Source organism: Euphorbia lathyris, chromosome 9 (assembly GCF_963576675.1).
Source record: "Euphorbia lathyris chromosome 9, ddEupLath1.1, whole genome shotgun sequence".
Taxonomy (NCBI): Eukaryota; Viridiplantae; Streptophyta; class Magnoliopsida; order Malpighiales; family Euphorbiaceae; genus Euphorbia; species Euphorbia lathyris.
This window is the reverse complement of record NC_088918.1, coordinates 1,582,317-1,597,215: the sequence shown is the minus strand read 5'-3', so window position 1 is coordinate 1,597,215 and position 14,899 is coordinate 1,582,317. Positions and strand designations below refer to the sequence as shown.

At 35.5% G+C, this 14,899-nt stretch overlaps 2 protein-coding genes across 2 annotated transcripts; one reads left to right on the top strand and one right to left on the bottom strand.

The window, feature by feature from the left end:
• The first annotated feature begins 389 nt into the window (after nucleotides 1-389).
• LOC136206368 (UPF0481 protein At3g47200-like) lies at nucleotides 390-3,805 on the top strand. The gene is made up of 2 exons (XM_065997394.1): nucleotides 390-1,144; nucleotides 2,616-3,805. Exons 1-2 carry the CDS (start codon nucleotides 575-577, stop codon nucleotides 3,441-3,443), a joined length of 1,398 nt encoding a protein of 465 aa, XP_065853466.1. The 5' UTR covers nucleotides 390-574; the 3' UTR covers nucleotides 3,444-3,805.
• Nucleotides 3,806-4,769: 964 nt separating this feature from the next.
• Nucleotides 4,770-11,094, bottom strand: LOC136205187 (uncharacterized). Its single transcript, XM_065995682.1, has 13 exons — nucleotides 10,690-11,094; nucleotides 8,041-8,178; nucleotides 7,728-7,809; nucleotides 7,466-7,542; nucleotides 7,036-7,142; nucleotides 6,736-6,853; nucleotides 6,546-6,662; nucleotides 6,372-6,463; nucleotides 6,073-6,139; nucleotides 5,903-5,981; nucleotides 5,711-5,802; nucleotides 5,407-5,550; nucleotides 4,770-4,967 (listed from the first exon to the last, which is right to left on the bottom strand). The coding sequence occupies exons 1-13, from the start codon at nucleotides 10,879-10,881 to the stop codon at nucleotides 4,941-4,943; spliced, it is 1,332 nt and encodes a 443-aa protein (XP_065851754.1). The 5' UTR covers nucleotides 10,882-11,094; the 3' UTR covers nucleotides 4,770-4,940.
• Nucleotides 11,095-14,899: the final 3,805 nt, after the last annotated feature.

The window sequence follows — 14,899 nt, the reverse complement described above, 5'->3', positions numbered from 1 at the left end:
CCAAATCGAAATTTAGGTATCAATTGAGTCCTAAAGTTGTTCAATATTTTATAAATTAGCCCAAATACAATCAATTTCAATACCTAAAGATTTGTCCAATTTGTACTAATTTGAGAATAATGTCAACTTCAGGACCTAAACTTCGATCCGCACTAAACGGGACTTATCTGCCAACTTCACTGGACAAATTGTCCATTTTTTTCCGAAAAATTTGTCAAATTTGGACTAATTTATTAAATATCCCCAATTTCAAGGCGACCGAGTTGATACAAGAACTTTGATTTGGACTAAATTGAACATATCGGCTACCTTCAGGGACTAAATTGACTCTTAATTCCTAAATAAAATGTTAATGTCAGCCTTTTGTCTTTGTGCTAGGAAGCATTACCCCCATTTGAAAGCAATCAAATTTAGAGAGAGAGAGAGGCAAATCACAGCAAATTCAGTCTTTAAAACATCAAATTTAGGGCAAATCCAGTAAATTCAGTTTTTAAAACATCAAATTTAGGGGCAAATCACAGCAAATTCAGTTTTTAAAACATCAAATTCAGGCAAATCACAGCAAATTGCAGCAATGGCGGAAAACAACTGGGTGATTGAGATGAGCAAGAAGCTAGAAAACATGCCAGACACATCTTCAGAAGCAGAAAGATGGAAAAAGAGATCAATTTACAAAGTGCCTTCCTGTGTCACAAACCTCAACAAAAAAGCCTACATTCCACAATCAGTCTCATTTGGTCCTTATCACCATGGACAATATCATCTGCAGTCCATGGAAGAACACAAACAAAGAGCTTTACTCCATTTTCTAAAAAGATCTAACAAGCCATTGAAGCTGTTCATTGATTCCTTATCTCAAGTTGTTCAACTTCTCAAAGATTCCTATGATCCACTTGATGCTGATTGGCAGGAAGATACAGATGGATTTCTGCAGATGATGATCTTAGATGGATGTTTTATGATTGAAATATTGAGAGTTGCTACAGATGTTTTGGATGATTATGATGCTAATGATCCAGTTTTTAGTAATCATGGGAAACTTTATATTATGCCTTATGTTATGAGAGATATGCTTATGCTTCAGAATCAACTTCCTATGTTGCTTCTTGATAGGCTTCTTGCTGTTGAATGTGGCCAAGAAAAGGTACGTTTCTTGTTATCTTGTTTGTTATTTCGGTGTTCGGTTTGATAAAAGTTTGATTGTGTTTTGTTTGATTTATAAATGAGTCGAGTTTGAGCAGTATTTTGAGGCTAGATTCGCAAATGAATCAAGCTTGAGTACGGTAAAATTCGGATCGGAAGCTCGCGCATCCTTACCTTGTTTGTAGGAGTGTGATCAAGCTGAGCCGAGTTTTACCCTGCTCATACTCGGCTTGGTAGAAAATGGACGAGTTCGAGCTTGATTCATTAAGAAAATTTATCTGATCTTGAGCGAGCAACTCGTTTATTTGTTAAAGAGTTTTGTTCACGATGTAATAAAATGGGCTCGAAAGCTCGTGAGCATCCTTACCTTGTTTGTAGGGTTGTAATCAAGCCGAATCGAGCTTTGCATCGTACTCAGCTCGGTAGAATATGGACGATCTCAAGATCGGTTCGAGATCGGGTTATTAAGAAAATTATCTGATCGTGAGGTGTTCGCGAGCAATTTGTTTATTTGTTCACGTGTTTTATCGTGAGCAGCTCGTTGATTCTATTTATAAATTTTGCTCGAACAACTCATGTTCATAAGCAAGCTCACAAGTTTTAAACAAAACTATCTTGTTTATAGGGATGTAATCAAGCCAAACCGAGTTTTGCCTTGATCATACTTGGCTATGTAGACAATTGACGAGCTTGAGCTTGGCCCATTTTATCTGACCGCGAGGTGTTCGAGAGCAACTCGATTATTTGTTCACTTATTTTGCTCGCGAGCAGCTCGTTAATTTTGTTATGAACAACCCATTATATTATATTCATAAGTAAGCTCACAAGTTTCACACAAAACTACGTATATTAAAATACTATTATTAAAAAAAATAATCGAACAATCTTTTCATGAACATTATAATGAGCTTATTTATGAGTTTGTCACGAACTGTTTGCGAGCTTTTGAATCGAGTTTCATCGTACTCAAGTTCGACTAGTTTATGAATCGAGCTTCAAAATCTGCTCAAGCTCGGCTTGTGAACAAGTTGATTATAATGTTCATGAACAGGCTCGTGAGCAAACTCCGTTGGATTTTTCTAAAAAAACAGTACTTCTATAAAAGGGGAAATGTAAAACTATATAGTTTTATGTGAAACTTTAGTTTTGCCCGTTTTAAAACTACATAGTTTTGTATTAAAGAAATTTCAAATAAGATTGAAACCCGATCTTCAAATTCAATTCTTCATTTATCAAACTGCGCGCGAGCTTTCTTATGAACATAATTAATAAACTTTTCGCGGCAAAGTTAATTAACAGAATTAACGAGCTCATCTCGCGATCAGATAATTTTCTTAATAAGCGGAGTTCGAACAAGATATCGAACTCAAACCGAGCTCGAACTCATCCATTTTCTGTCCCGAGCATTAACAGGTCAAAACTCGGCTCGGCTATACGCTATCTAACTTTACATTACACTACTGATTTTACAGGATGAAGATTTTGTGAACCATCTCATTCTCAAGTTCTGCTTTCCAAACACACCAGTCTCAAGTCTAGGCAAGTGCCTACACGTTCTAGACGTGTACAGGAAAAACCTGATCCAAAAACACGGAGATCGCGACCGTAGACGCGGCAGATCGCGACACAAAAGTGGCGACAACATTATCCGGTCAGCAACGGAGCTAGACGAAGCTGGAATCCGTTTCAAAAAAAGCAAAACAAAGTCACTTAAAGACATATCATTCCGCGGCGGAGTACTTCGCCTTCCGGTGATCGTAGTAAACGACGCGACAGAATACATCTTCCTTAATCTAATGGCGTTTGAGCGTTTTCATATCGGAGCCGGGAATGAAGTGACGTCGTATATCTATTTCATGGACAATATTATTGACAGTGAAAGAGATGTTGCTCTTTTGTATTCAAGAGGGATAATTCAGAATGCTATTGGGAGTGATAAAGCTGTTGCTAAGCTTTTTAATTCGCTTTCAAAAGATATTACGTTGGACCCGAATAGTAGTTTGGATTTTTTGGAGAAACGAGTTAATGCGTATTGTAAGAAAGCGTGGAATGAGTGGCGCGCGAATCTTATTCATACGTATTTTCGGAATCCGTGGGCTATGTTGTCACTTGTTGCTGCGGTGTTCCTTTTCGCGCTGACGATTGTTCAAACCGTGTATACGATATATCCTTATTATCATCCTTCGGGTGATTCTCCGGCGCCTGCTGTGCCTCAGCTTCCGGTTCTTCCTCCTGCTTCTCCGCCGGTGCCTTCTTTAAAATCGCCTCCAAAATCACCTCCGCTCAATCGTCACCGCTGATTCTCATGGTGTTGCTGCTCTTTTCATCGGCTTGTCGGTTATGGTTTTATTTCTTTAGTATTTTCGTGTAATCGGTGGTACTTGTAACGCCTATTTATCATTACTTCCTTTTCCGGTTTGTAACGGAAGGATGATTATTTGCTAAAAATAACAAATGAGTTTTACTTTCGTGTTTTTACGGTTGAGCAAGTAAGAATTTTCTTTTTAATATGTTTTAATCTGTTCTCTGATGATGTAATAACATTTCAAAGCATGTGCAATACAACATTCGCATACAGCTTAACTTTCATTTACAGTTGTTGTCGCTTGTTGCTGCGGTGTTCCTTTTCGCGCTCACGATTGTTCAAACCGTGTATACGATATATCCTTATTATGATCCTCCTAATGATTCACCAGCACCCTCTATGCTTCAGCAGCTTCCGGTTCCTATCCTGCTTTTCATCCTTCAAAATGCGTTGCTGCTCTCTTCATCGGCTTGTCTGTTATGTTTTATCGTGTAATCGGTGGTAGCCATTTAGATAATAAGGCAGAACGTAGCTGCTCATGAGTGGTTCCACGTCCGGCTCAATAAAAGCTCGACCATATTCGGTTTAAACAAGCTGAGTTTAAACATGATTTTGAGGCTCGATTCGTAAAATAGCCGAGTCTGAGCACGGCAAAACTTAGATCGAAAGCTCGCAATTTTGAGGCTCGATTTTAGGGCTCGATTCGAGCTCAACATCCTCAACGAGCCGGTTCAATAAGAAAATCTATCTGATAGTAACATTTCATTATATTATCTTAATAAGTAAGCTCACAAGTTTTACACAAAACTACGTAGTTTTACCTTTGCTTATTTATAGAAATACTATTATTAAAAAAATAATGGCACGGAGCTTGCTCGCAAGACTACTCATGAACATTATAATCAACTTGCTCATGAGCTTCTTTACGAACCTATAACCAAGCATGCTCACGAGCTATTGAGTCAAGTTTCGTCGTACTCAAACTTGACTAGTTTACGAGCTTCAAATCGTGCTCAAGTTCGGCTCGTTTATAAATCAAGCCAAAGCTTTTGAGTCACTTATTATCATCCTCCAAATGATTCTCCATCTCTCTTCCCCTCCCCTGCCTACTTCAAAATCACCTCCACTCAATCCCCATCTCTAATTCCCATCGCGCTTCACGCTGCTGCTCTTTTCATCGACTTGTTGGTTTAGTTTTTTTTCGTGTAATCGGTGGTAATTTGTTTGGAATTGTGACTTTCTTTCTTTTGCTTGTTCATTTACTCTTTCGATGTTTAGATCAATCCCGGTTTGTAACGAAATGATGTTTATTTGCTAAAAATAACAAATGAATTTTACTTTGTATTATAGTAGTAAAATGATGTGGTATGGTGTATTGTGTGTTAAATGCAACAAAGTTCTTACTTTCCTAGTTTATAAAAATAAAGTCTGTAAGTTCCTAATCAATTTCTACTGCATCTAATATAATGTAATTCACCGGTTCAATGGAAATTCATCTTCCGATCCCAATTAACCGCAGCTGAAATGAACAAAAACCGAATGAGAACATAATATTATAAGCCAACCATAGGAAGAGCGGGTAAAAAGCACACGCGGTCACTAAATTAGAAAGGTATTTGCAACTAGTGGTCACTAAAGTAGATTCTTCGTCAATAACGTAGCACATCCCCGTCAATAAAATCACTACAACAGAATCTGACATGATTAGAGGAGTAGCTACATGTCGCTCACATTGGCAGCCACATGGATAACACGTGGCTGTGGCTGCCACATGACTGCTGCTCTAATCATGTTTATGATGTGTCGTTGACATCAACATTCTGGTAGAGCAAGTCACCGGATTCGGGCGTAGTGACTTTATTGACCATCGGCGTAAATCCTCTCTACTTTGATGACCGTGGGTGCTTTTTACCCCGCTGACAGGAGCTAAGAAATTCTAATGGCCAAAAAGGAAATACAATGTTATTTTCGGGACGCTTCAAGTAAAATCCTTGCAGGACAATAGGCACGATATTGCAGGCCGCAATGACATAAAGCGTCAACGAATGCATCCCCATCCACTTAAACACAACAGTCGTGTGCCGATATCCACACACATCCACCTGTAGAAAAAAAGGTATACATCAATCTAATACACTACAAATATCAGTAGCAATGTTGAATGGATATCTATGTTGAACGGAAACTCTTCTTCATTAGGCGTTTCCGTGTTTCGTTATAATCACTAAAATGCGCCTAATCCGGAAGGAGATGTGATCGAACCAGAATGTATATTGCTGCAAAGAGAAGGCCAGCAGCGCCTGCAGTGACGCTCGTGTAGCTAAGTGTGTAAAGGGCTTTGTTGACGTGCATTCCTAGACGAAAAAAGCAGACAAAATAGGCCATAATCGTTAATTGTTTTATAATACGCCTATCGAATTTAATCCGAACAAGAATTACGAAGCAATCAGTTACCGAAGAAGTCCAAAGTCACGCCGAAGGCAATAAGACAAGTAGATGGGATCACCCAATGAAGAATCCTAACCTTGTGGTTCTGCATATGCCAGGCAGAGTATAAATAGTAGCATAAACATAAACTTCTGACTCGAAAAACGAAAACATCGGTCCTATGAAGTATCGATTACCTTGAAATGCACAATAATATGCCCGTATTGCAAACCAATCAAGCACGTAACTGCAGCCATTACTGAGCTACAAGGACAAAAGGAAAGATCAACACGAGAACATGATACTGAAAAACTATGTTGCACGGAAACTCTTCTTCAGTTGCATTTCTGCGTTTCGTTTCTGTTTCTTTTTCGTTTCTATTACCGTTTCCAAGCTATATTTTTGTAGAGACAACATTTCCTGGTATCCATTTCCGTGCAACGTAGCTGAAAACTCATGTAATGGCATATGACAACTACATAAAGAATAAAAAAACCTCAAAAGTCCTTCGGGATCAAAAGGGGCTTGACACCATGAGGGAGCGTTCGGTGGTAAAGGGCCGTAATCTGGGGAATTAATACTGCATAGCTGCGAAAAAGAACATCAATACTTTAGGATTTAAGGAAATGACAGTGTAAGAACAGTAAGCAACTGATTGATAGAGGAGTACATCTGTTCGCTCGTAGATTGGCTTTCGATATAGATGATTAATTCCTATTACTTTACGATCAATTAGTCCTACAACGTTACAAGCTGGTCCCGTGTCGCCTCTTACTCCACATTTCACCTTTTAGCAGAAACAAAACATATACATAATCATCATAAATTGTTAACACAAAGGAATGGAAGACAAAACTCACTGAAAATATCTTTGAGGCAGAGGAAGTAGCTTCGAGCGGAAGCTGATACTCCCAGTCGGGAACATACAGGCCGTAAACCAAAGAAAGATACACAATGATAAACACCAGAGCCACAAACCTGACAGGAGAAACGAAAATAAGTAGAATTCGCTTCAAGAACACGGAGGATCATATCATAGAACATGTAGCGATGAACTATATCGTAAAATGCCATAACACTAGAATGCTGTTTAAGCTATTTCTTATTTCATACATTGATTTGAGCGTCTTGACAGCCCCGTTATAGGACATGGTACTTACAATTGAAATCGATATTTCCGCAGTAAAGATAAGCTCGATGAATCATCGTTGTTATCTTTGAGCCAAATCTCGCACAAAGCGCCAACGAAATATGCTAATGCTATTCTCTGAGAGGGAAAAAAGAAACAAATGTTATTCAACAGCTAATGGTCACAAATGCGCATAATTTTACCGGTATTAGTACGTTTTCCAGCATAATTTAAGTCCTTTCGTCGGACTCGTGTCCTGAAGGACCACACAATTAAGTATTAACAGCGCAAACCCACATTTTCTTTCTATGTTACACGGAAACTCTTCTTCATTAGAATTTCTGCATTACGTTTCCAATTTCTTTTCTGTTTCCATTACCGTTTCCTCGCTATATTCTTTTAGAAATAATGTTTTCCAGTGTCCATTTAAAAGAAAATATTATGAAAATAAAGAAGCTCACCTGCAAGATACCCATCCATCTTATTTGCTCAATATTGACTCCATAAGTTAAATCATTTACGCCATGGAAAAATCCACCTAAACACGAAAGATAACAAATGTTCAACGAAGAAAAACCGTTGCATATAGAGTGGATGCATTATTAGTTACATGATAAACTTTGTTAATCTCTTATTTATGTTCACTTTATGCTGTAAATAAATCAATAAAATGTACCCTAACAGTTGTAAACCGTGATTCAGGACTAGTTCGTAACTAAAAACCTTGAAGAAACAAGCCTAATATAAGAAGTTTAAGTGTCCGAAGTATGGCTTTTCCCGTTGCAATAGCTCTGCTCGATGTTTTCTGCATGCAACAAATATTCCGTTAGAGATCAAAGTTAATATTGCAGGGACACTCCTCTGTAATAGCGTGTCTGCATTTCGTGTCTGTGACCATTTTCATTTGAAGGCTAGTTTATGATGTATGTTTTAGAAATAACGTTTCAGGTGTAAGTTTCTGCGTTCGTGTCCGTGCAACATAAAAGCACATAAAAGGAGCAAAATGAGCTTTCGGAGCAGCGTGTATCAGTGTCACCTTATATGCAAGTCCAAGCGAAACACCGACAATGAAGAGGAAGAACGGCATGACCACATCGGCGAGCGTTAGACCATTCCACGGTGAATGGTTAATAGCAGGCACAACTCCACCAGCATAATCAACAAGTATCATTAGCTGCCAGTATTTAGAATATGAGCAAGCATAGAATGAAAAACACATGAATTGACTTCAATAATATTGAAAATTAGAGATCAAAGAGGAAAATTTTGTAGTTTTTTTAAGCTGAAAGTCATATATATATGTTGCACGGAAACTCTTCTTTCATTAGCGGTACTTTGACTTCAATAATATTGAAAATTAGAGATCAAAAGATGAAATTTTTGTAGTTTTTTTTAAGCATAAAGGCTATATATATATGTTGCACGGAAACTCTTATTTCATTAGCATTTTTTGCGTTTCATGTCTGTTTGCATTTTTGTTTCCATCACCGTTTGCTAGCTATATTTTCTTGCAATAACGTTTCCTGATGTCAGTTTTTGTTTCAATTTATGTTAAAAAAATGGAATGTTAGTTATCCAAAATGCCCTGGATAGTGCTTTGTAAACTAGGGTGAAATTGGATAAGTTTATCCTATTTTTAAATTGGAAACAAAATGTCAAACTTCCTTGTAGGAAGAAGGACAGAAACGTAACCTGAACATTATTGCTCGGGTTACATGGTGTAAGTGATTAATATAAGATATATGATTGCGGTTTGAGCTTCTAGTTCAATTGGTTTCATGACATGTATCAGAACCTCTTGGACCAAACGTCGAGGGTACGAATCCTGACAACCTCATTTATTGATGAATTAAACAGATAACTAAAGGTGCTTGCCTTAATCTTCTAAAAAAAAGCATCTGCAGGCGGATTTCCCATCTCTCTATACCGGCTTTCTAGTCTTGTCGTTGCCCAATTCAGTTGCCCCTAAATAATGCCTTTCTTGTTTGGTGGGATGGACCTGTGTTGTACAGGCGTCAAACCCAAACGGCATTCGCGTGTGGGGTGTGTCAGAGTCCGATTTCTTTACAATTCTGAAATCAGAACAAAGCAACTATAATGGAATAATGCTCCATACAGAGCATTTATTCTAAGTAATTTTGCAGAGCTGATTCTATAGGAAAAGCTGTGACGATAATGAATCACATGTTTTCTTGCTGCAGAATATATTTTTGCACAGATGTCAGCATTGTTTTGGAAGTAACAGAGAATATGATACCAAATTGCTATAGATAGGAAAAGAATTTATACTGTTCGAGAACAACTTTTATGTATGGAAATGGAAGTATGGAGGTTTGAAATAATGCTCGTTATAGTGCTTTATAAACTAGGATGGAATCGGATAAAGATTATCCTATGCAAACAAATCAGACAAAGATTGTTCAACTTCTTCACATGGTGAGTAACCCGAGCAATAATACTCGGATTACAGTTTTCTCCGACATCCAACAAGAAGGTAGGACAAAGATTGTATGAATTCTTATTACAAGAAAGTAGGACAACGATTCCCACCTTCGTGCTGCTTTTGGAACGACTTCCAACAAGAAAGTCAGATTGTTTGACAGTTAAGATCTTTTTTGGGGTCTAAAGCACCTCTTTGAGATAATACTGTTCCTGACTTGGTTACAGTTAAGACTCATCACCCCTCCGCGGATGTATTAGTGAGAATTGAATCTGAAATCTTTTCCCACAATCCGATACAAAGTCACGGACTGAGACAAGATTCTGGAACTCAAAGTCCGTGGCAGTGTTATTGGATGCGAGGGACGTGTTAAACATCCCACGTTACTTAATTGAAGAGCTGTATGACTCTTTATACATGTGAATCTAGTTAGACCTTTGTTTACAATTAGGTCCCCTGAACACTTCATAAAAATTTAAAGTTTCCCGAGTCAAACTCTTCGAAATGGAGTGACGAATACAGAATTGGTCGAAGTGCGTGCATAATTTTCTTTTTCTAAATCAAACTAGCTCAAATTTTTTTTGGAGTATATATACATATTATCTCAGTAATCCAAAACCAATTTTTACTTACCACGAATAAAACTTCTCAATATTAAATTAGATTTTGACTATAAAATGAAATTAAGTCATTTTGAACAAACTCAGTAAAATTTATCATTTATCAGTTGAATTTTATAACCCAAGTGAGTTAATTAACCACCTGAACCTGAACCATTTATACTACAACCAAAAATATTGTGTTTAATCAAATCACCAATTTAAAACAATTCCTAATTTATCAAATCCCTAATCAAATTAAAGCTATGGAACTAATTTATGAAATACCCACTTAAATTAAAGGTATCAAATCATAATTTTACCACTTTAGGTGCTAATTCAGCACCGAGCAAATCTTCATAGAGACAGGGGGCCGGAGTGACCGGACTCCACCCCTGATGAGGGTGATTCCGGCAGCCGGAGTGACCGGACCCCAGACCCGGTCTCCGCCCCTGTCCTATATGATGATCACCCTAAAACTATAAAAACTACCCAAATTTTGTAATTAAACGTATTTTTAACCCGGCCCACGAGTGTAAAATGCTATCAAGACAAATAACAAAATTAAACGGAGTGAATCAGATTAGATTTCCATAGCACTAAAAATGGAAGAATTAGAAAATAGAAACAAATGAAAAATCATTACCGCAACAGTGAGACCCCGAAAAACATCGAGAGAAAGAAGACGAGTTTCCATGGAATTGCTCGAATTAACAGCAGTAACAACAGTCTCACACTCCTTCGAAAACGCAAGTCGCAATTCCACATTTTCTTCGTTTCTCCCATCGACATAATGACATTCATCCCCTTTAACAGGCACAGGCTCGTAAACCGCCATTGTTGTCTTCCGATTCTTCGGAGCCTCCAAATCTAGTATGTTTTACAATTAAATCGATTTCTGATTCGATTTTGGGACAAGGTGGAGAGATTTTCGGTGTTGTTTTCATACTCGGATGGGAAGAAGAGAATCCTGAGACGATAGTGTTTTGTAAAGAGGAGGACTGTGTAAGAATGAATACGAAACGAAAGGAAACGTAAAGTTGCAGTCATAAACTCATGTCCGTTGGAGCAAATAACAGATCATTATTCTATTTTAAGCCTGTCCTCACGCTATCTGCATTTTTGGGTAAATTACACCGATGACCACTAAACTTTACCCATTTTAATATAGTGGCACTAAATTTCAATTCTTAATGGTACGGTTATTCAACTTTACATTTGGTGGTCACTCAATACCTCCGTTGACAATCTTAAAATAAAAAATATCGAAAAGTTAATGATATTTTAAAGAACTTTAATTCTTAAATTTTTTAATATAATGACACTGAATTTTAATTCTTAATAGTTTTTAATGCCGGTGGCCACTCAACGCTACAAAACGACTGTTGACGGTCTCAAATTAAAAAACTCAAAGATTTAACGATATTCTAAAAAACTTTAATTCTTAAAAATTTTCGTTTTGAGGTCATTTAGATGTTGTTTGATTTAAATCTATTCACGGGTCCATGTACCCGTCCAGACCCGTATCCTTGGACCGCGTTTGAACATGAAAATTTATCTGTAGGTCCAGTCCGGTCCAGGCTTGCTAAAGTCTGTCTCTTTTTTGGTAGAATTTATAGAAATAGCACGAGCCGGTCCAGTCCAGGTCGCCTATTGATATTAATTAATAAAATTAATATATTAATATTAATTTTTAAGTATAAATTTAATTTTTTATTATTAAAACCTATATATATATTATGTGAGTTTATATGGGTTCGGTTTAGGGTTTGATTTTTTGAGCTTGCGTCCATGTCCGCGTCCGCCTAAATTAATAGTGGACCGAGCTAGACTTTACTAAGCATTTTTAGATGAAAGCCTGTTGGGTCCAGCCCATGAACATGTCTAGTTTGTTTAAAAGAGAAAGTGGATTTTTAGAGAGAGAAAGCTCCAAAAAAAAGATGATTTTAGAAAATAAAAAATGTGATTTCATAGTAAATGTCGTTCTGAACAACTGTAATTCTTGAATATTTTCATTTTGAGATTGTTAACAGTCATTTTGAAGAGTTAGTTAAAATTGAGTGGATACTATGTTAAAACGTATAAAGATCAGTGACTATACTATTTAGAATTAAAGTTTAGTGGCTATAATATTAAAATATCTAAAGTTTAGTGGCCATGGGTGTAATTTACCCATTAAATCACATAATAGTATTAAGGTAAAATGCATCTTTCTTTTTATGGAAAGGTAAAATGCATATTTGAATCATGATTAAGTTACTTTTCTTTTTATTGGGCTTAATACCTTAATTGTCTATGAACTTGTAAGTTGTATAAAAAAAATTGATTGTCCTGAACTTGAAGTAATATAATTAAATCCTAAATTTATAAAAACGCATGTAAAAATATATAAAATAGAAATTTATAATCACGAATTGGACCTTTACATTTATCAAAAAAAAAAAAAAAAATCAAATTGGACCTTTATTTTTAAGTTTTGAATTTTTAATCTTTTCAAGTTGATGCAAGTGAGCTATGAATTTCAAAACGTTACAGTAAATCCTTTCAATTTGTTTATTTGGAACAAATAGTCGTTCAAATGCCACGTGTCAGCGTATGGTAGTAGGGAATTATTTATAATGTTTTGAAGTTCCAATCATACGCTGCCACATGGCATTTAAGAGGTCGTTTGTTCCAAATAAGTAAGTTGGGGGTTAATTGTAACGTTTTGAAATTGAAAGGTCAATATCCTTGTTACGGCTCAGATCCAAATATAACTAAGGCCCAAAATGGCCCCGACATGGCATAATCCATTGATGTGGCCCGAGTCTAAGCACGCGGTGGCCCATCACCAATCACCAAAGACTCTAAGTCTCAACACCACAAAGAATCTTTTAGAATCCTACAAGACAAAGGATTCCTCCTAGGATCTGGAATCCTTGAGGGAAACAGAATCCTAAACCTAATAATGCACTATAAATACACATGTATATGCACAAGATTTGGTACGTTAACTATTATCTCTAAACTAGTCCATTTCCCTCTATTCGGTCATTGTCCAGAAATTGACTTGGACATTGGAGCGGGTTTGCCGGACTCCGGCCCGTCTGACTTGCTTATTGGTTTATAGGTTCGAGTACGACGTCGGAACATCAGCACGGTCGAAGCACGTGACCAAGTTCTGGTAACCAGCTATCAGTATGAAATATTTATCTTAATGAATTAATTATTATTTTAACACTGTTAGTTAGTTTAGACTGTTTTTGCTAATGGAATCAACATCAAGGTACCTGTTTGTCAACTTTAAAACCATATAGTTTATATTTGAAAATGATCCAAACCACGTTAAACCTTAACAAATTGGATCGATTTTGTACATTATTATAAAACACAAATATTTTATTCATTATTCTACACTAATTTAAACGTTAGGGTTAAAATTAAAAGTATTTTTGCACTTTATCTCAACATAAAAATATAAATCCAATTAATTAATTCTCGATTAATCTTAAGGGTTCTGTTCATTCGACTAATCCGAAGATTCAAACAAACCAAAAGTTCTAGCGCCTAATATTTTTTACAACTTCAACCATCAAAGAACAATCTATCCTTTCCCTACAAATAAAAAGGCTCAACTTCTTCTTCTCCCCTAACTCTCACTTCACAAACAAATAATTTAAAGGGTTTTTTACATGAATATCAAAATTAGTTATAAAATTACAATTAAGTCATTTCATCAAAATTAATTTTCAATATGTCATTATTTTCCATAAAATATGATTTTATACTCTAATTTAAAAAAATTAGACACAAATTCATAAATTCTAAACCTTAGTAGATATATCCTAAACCATTAATTTATAAACTTTAATCCTTACAATATATTAAAAATGATGATTTTATTAGTTTGATATAATTTAAAATATCATTTGACATAATTGTAGATAAGTTTTTAAAAATGAATTTCTATGTAAATTACCCAAATTTAAAATCGCTCACAAAACCATTTCTCAAGAACTATCTCTGCTAGCTGTAGTAATAGGCTTTTTTAGTTAGGGCTGAGGTTCCTCGATTTGCTAAAAACAACGATCTTTTAGTTTGATATGTTAAAAATGATCATTAACAACCTTAAAATGAGAATTTCTAAAAATTAAAATTCTTTAATATCACATTTATTATGAAACCACATTTTTTATTTCTCAAAATTATCATTTTTTGAGTTTTTTTTCTAAATATTCACTTTGTATTTCCTGTCCAAACACCTCCTAAAGGATCTCAACGGTCCTAAATTTGGTAAAGAGATGTTTAAAGCAAAATTAAAGGTGTGAACCGCTTTTAGAGATTTTGACTAGTCAAACCTCTAATAATGGTGTTTAGTGAAAAGAGTTTTGAAAAAAAAAATTAGGTTCCAACCTCTAATTCTGAAAAGGCTAGTTTTATGAGTTTTTCAATTAGTTTATTGCTCTATCTCATTTAAATGGTTTTTTTTTATATCTAACTACTATCTTTTAGCCAACAAATATTATTATATTTTTTTTCTAAAAATAAACTAATAACATGATAAAATATTTATCTAACTACATTTCAATAGTAAATGTTAACTAATAAATCTAAATTTACTATTATATTTTTGAAAATTATAGCTCTATTCAAAATTATATAGATTAAAATTAGTAATTAAACTAATGAATATTATTGAAAACTTTAATGTAATCATTCGAGTTTCTTGTTTACAATATTTTTTCGTATTTTAAGGGAAATAGTCATAAATAATCCGTGGTTTTAACTCTAATTTATTTAAGGGTTTTCCACGTATATTAGCGTGTTGAATTATCTTTGTTACTTTCTCAAATTATTAGCCATGCTTTTATTAGTAA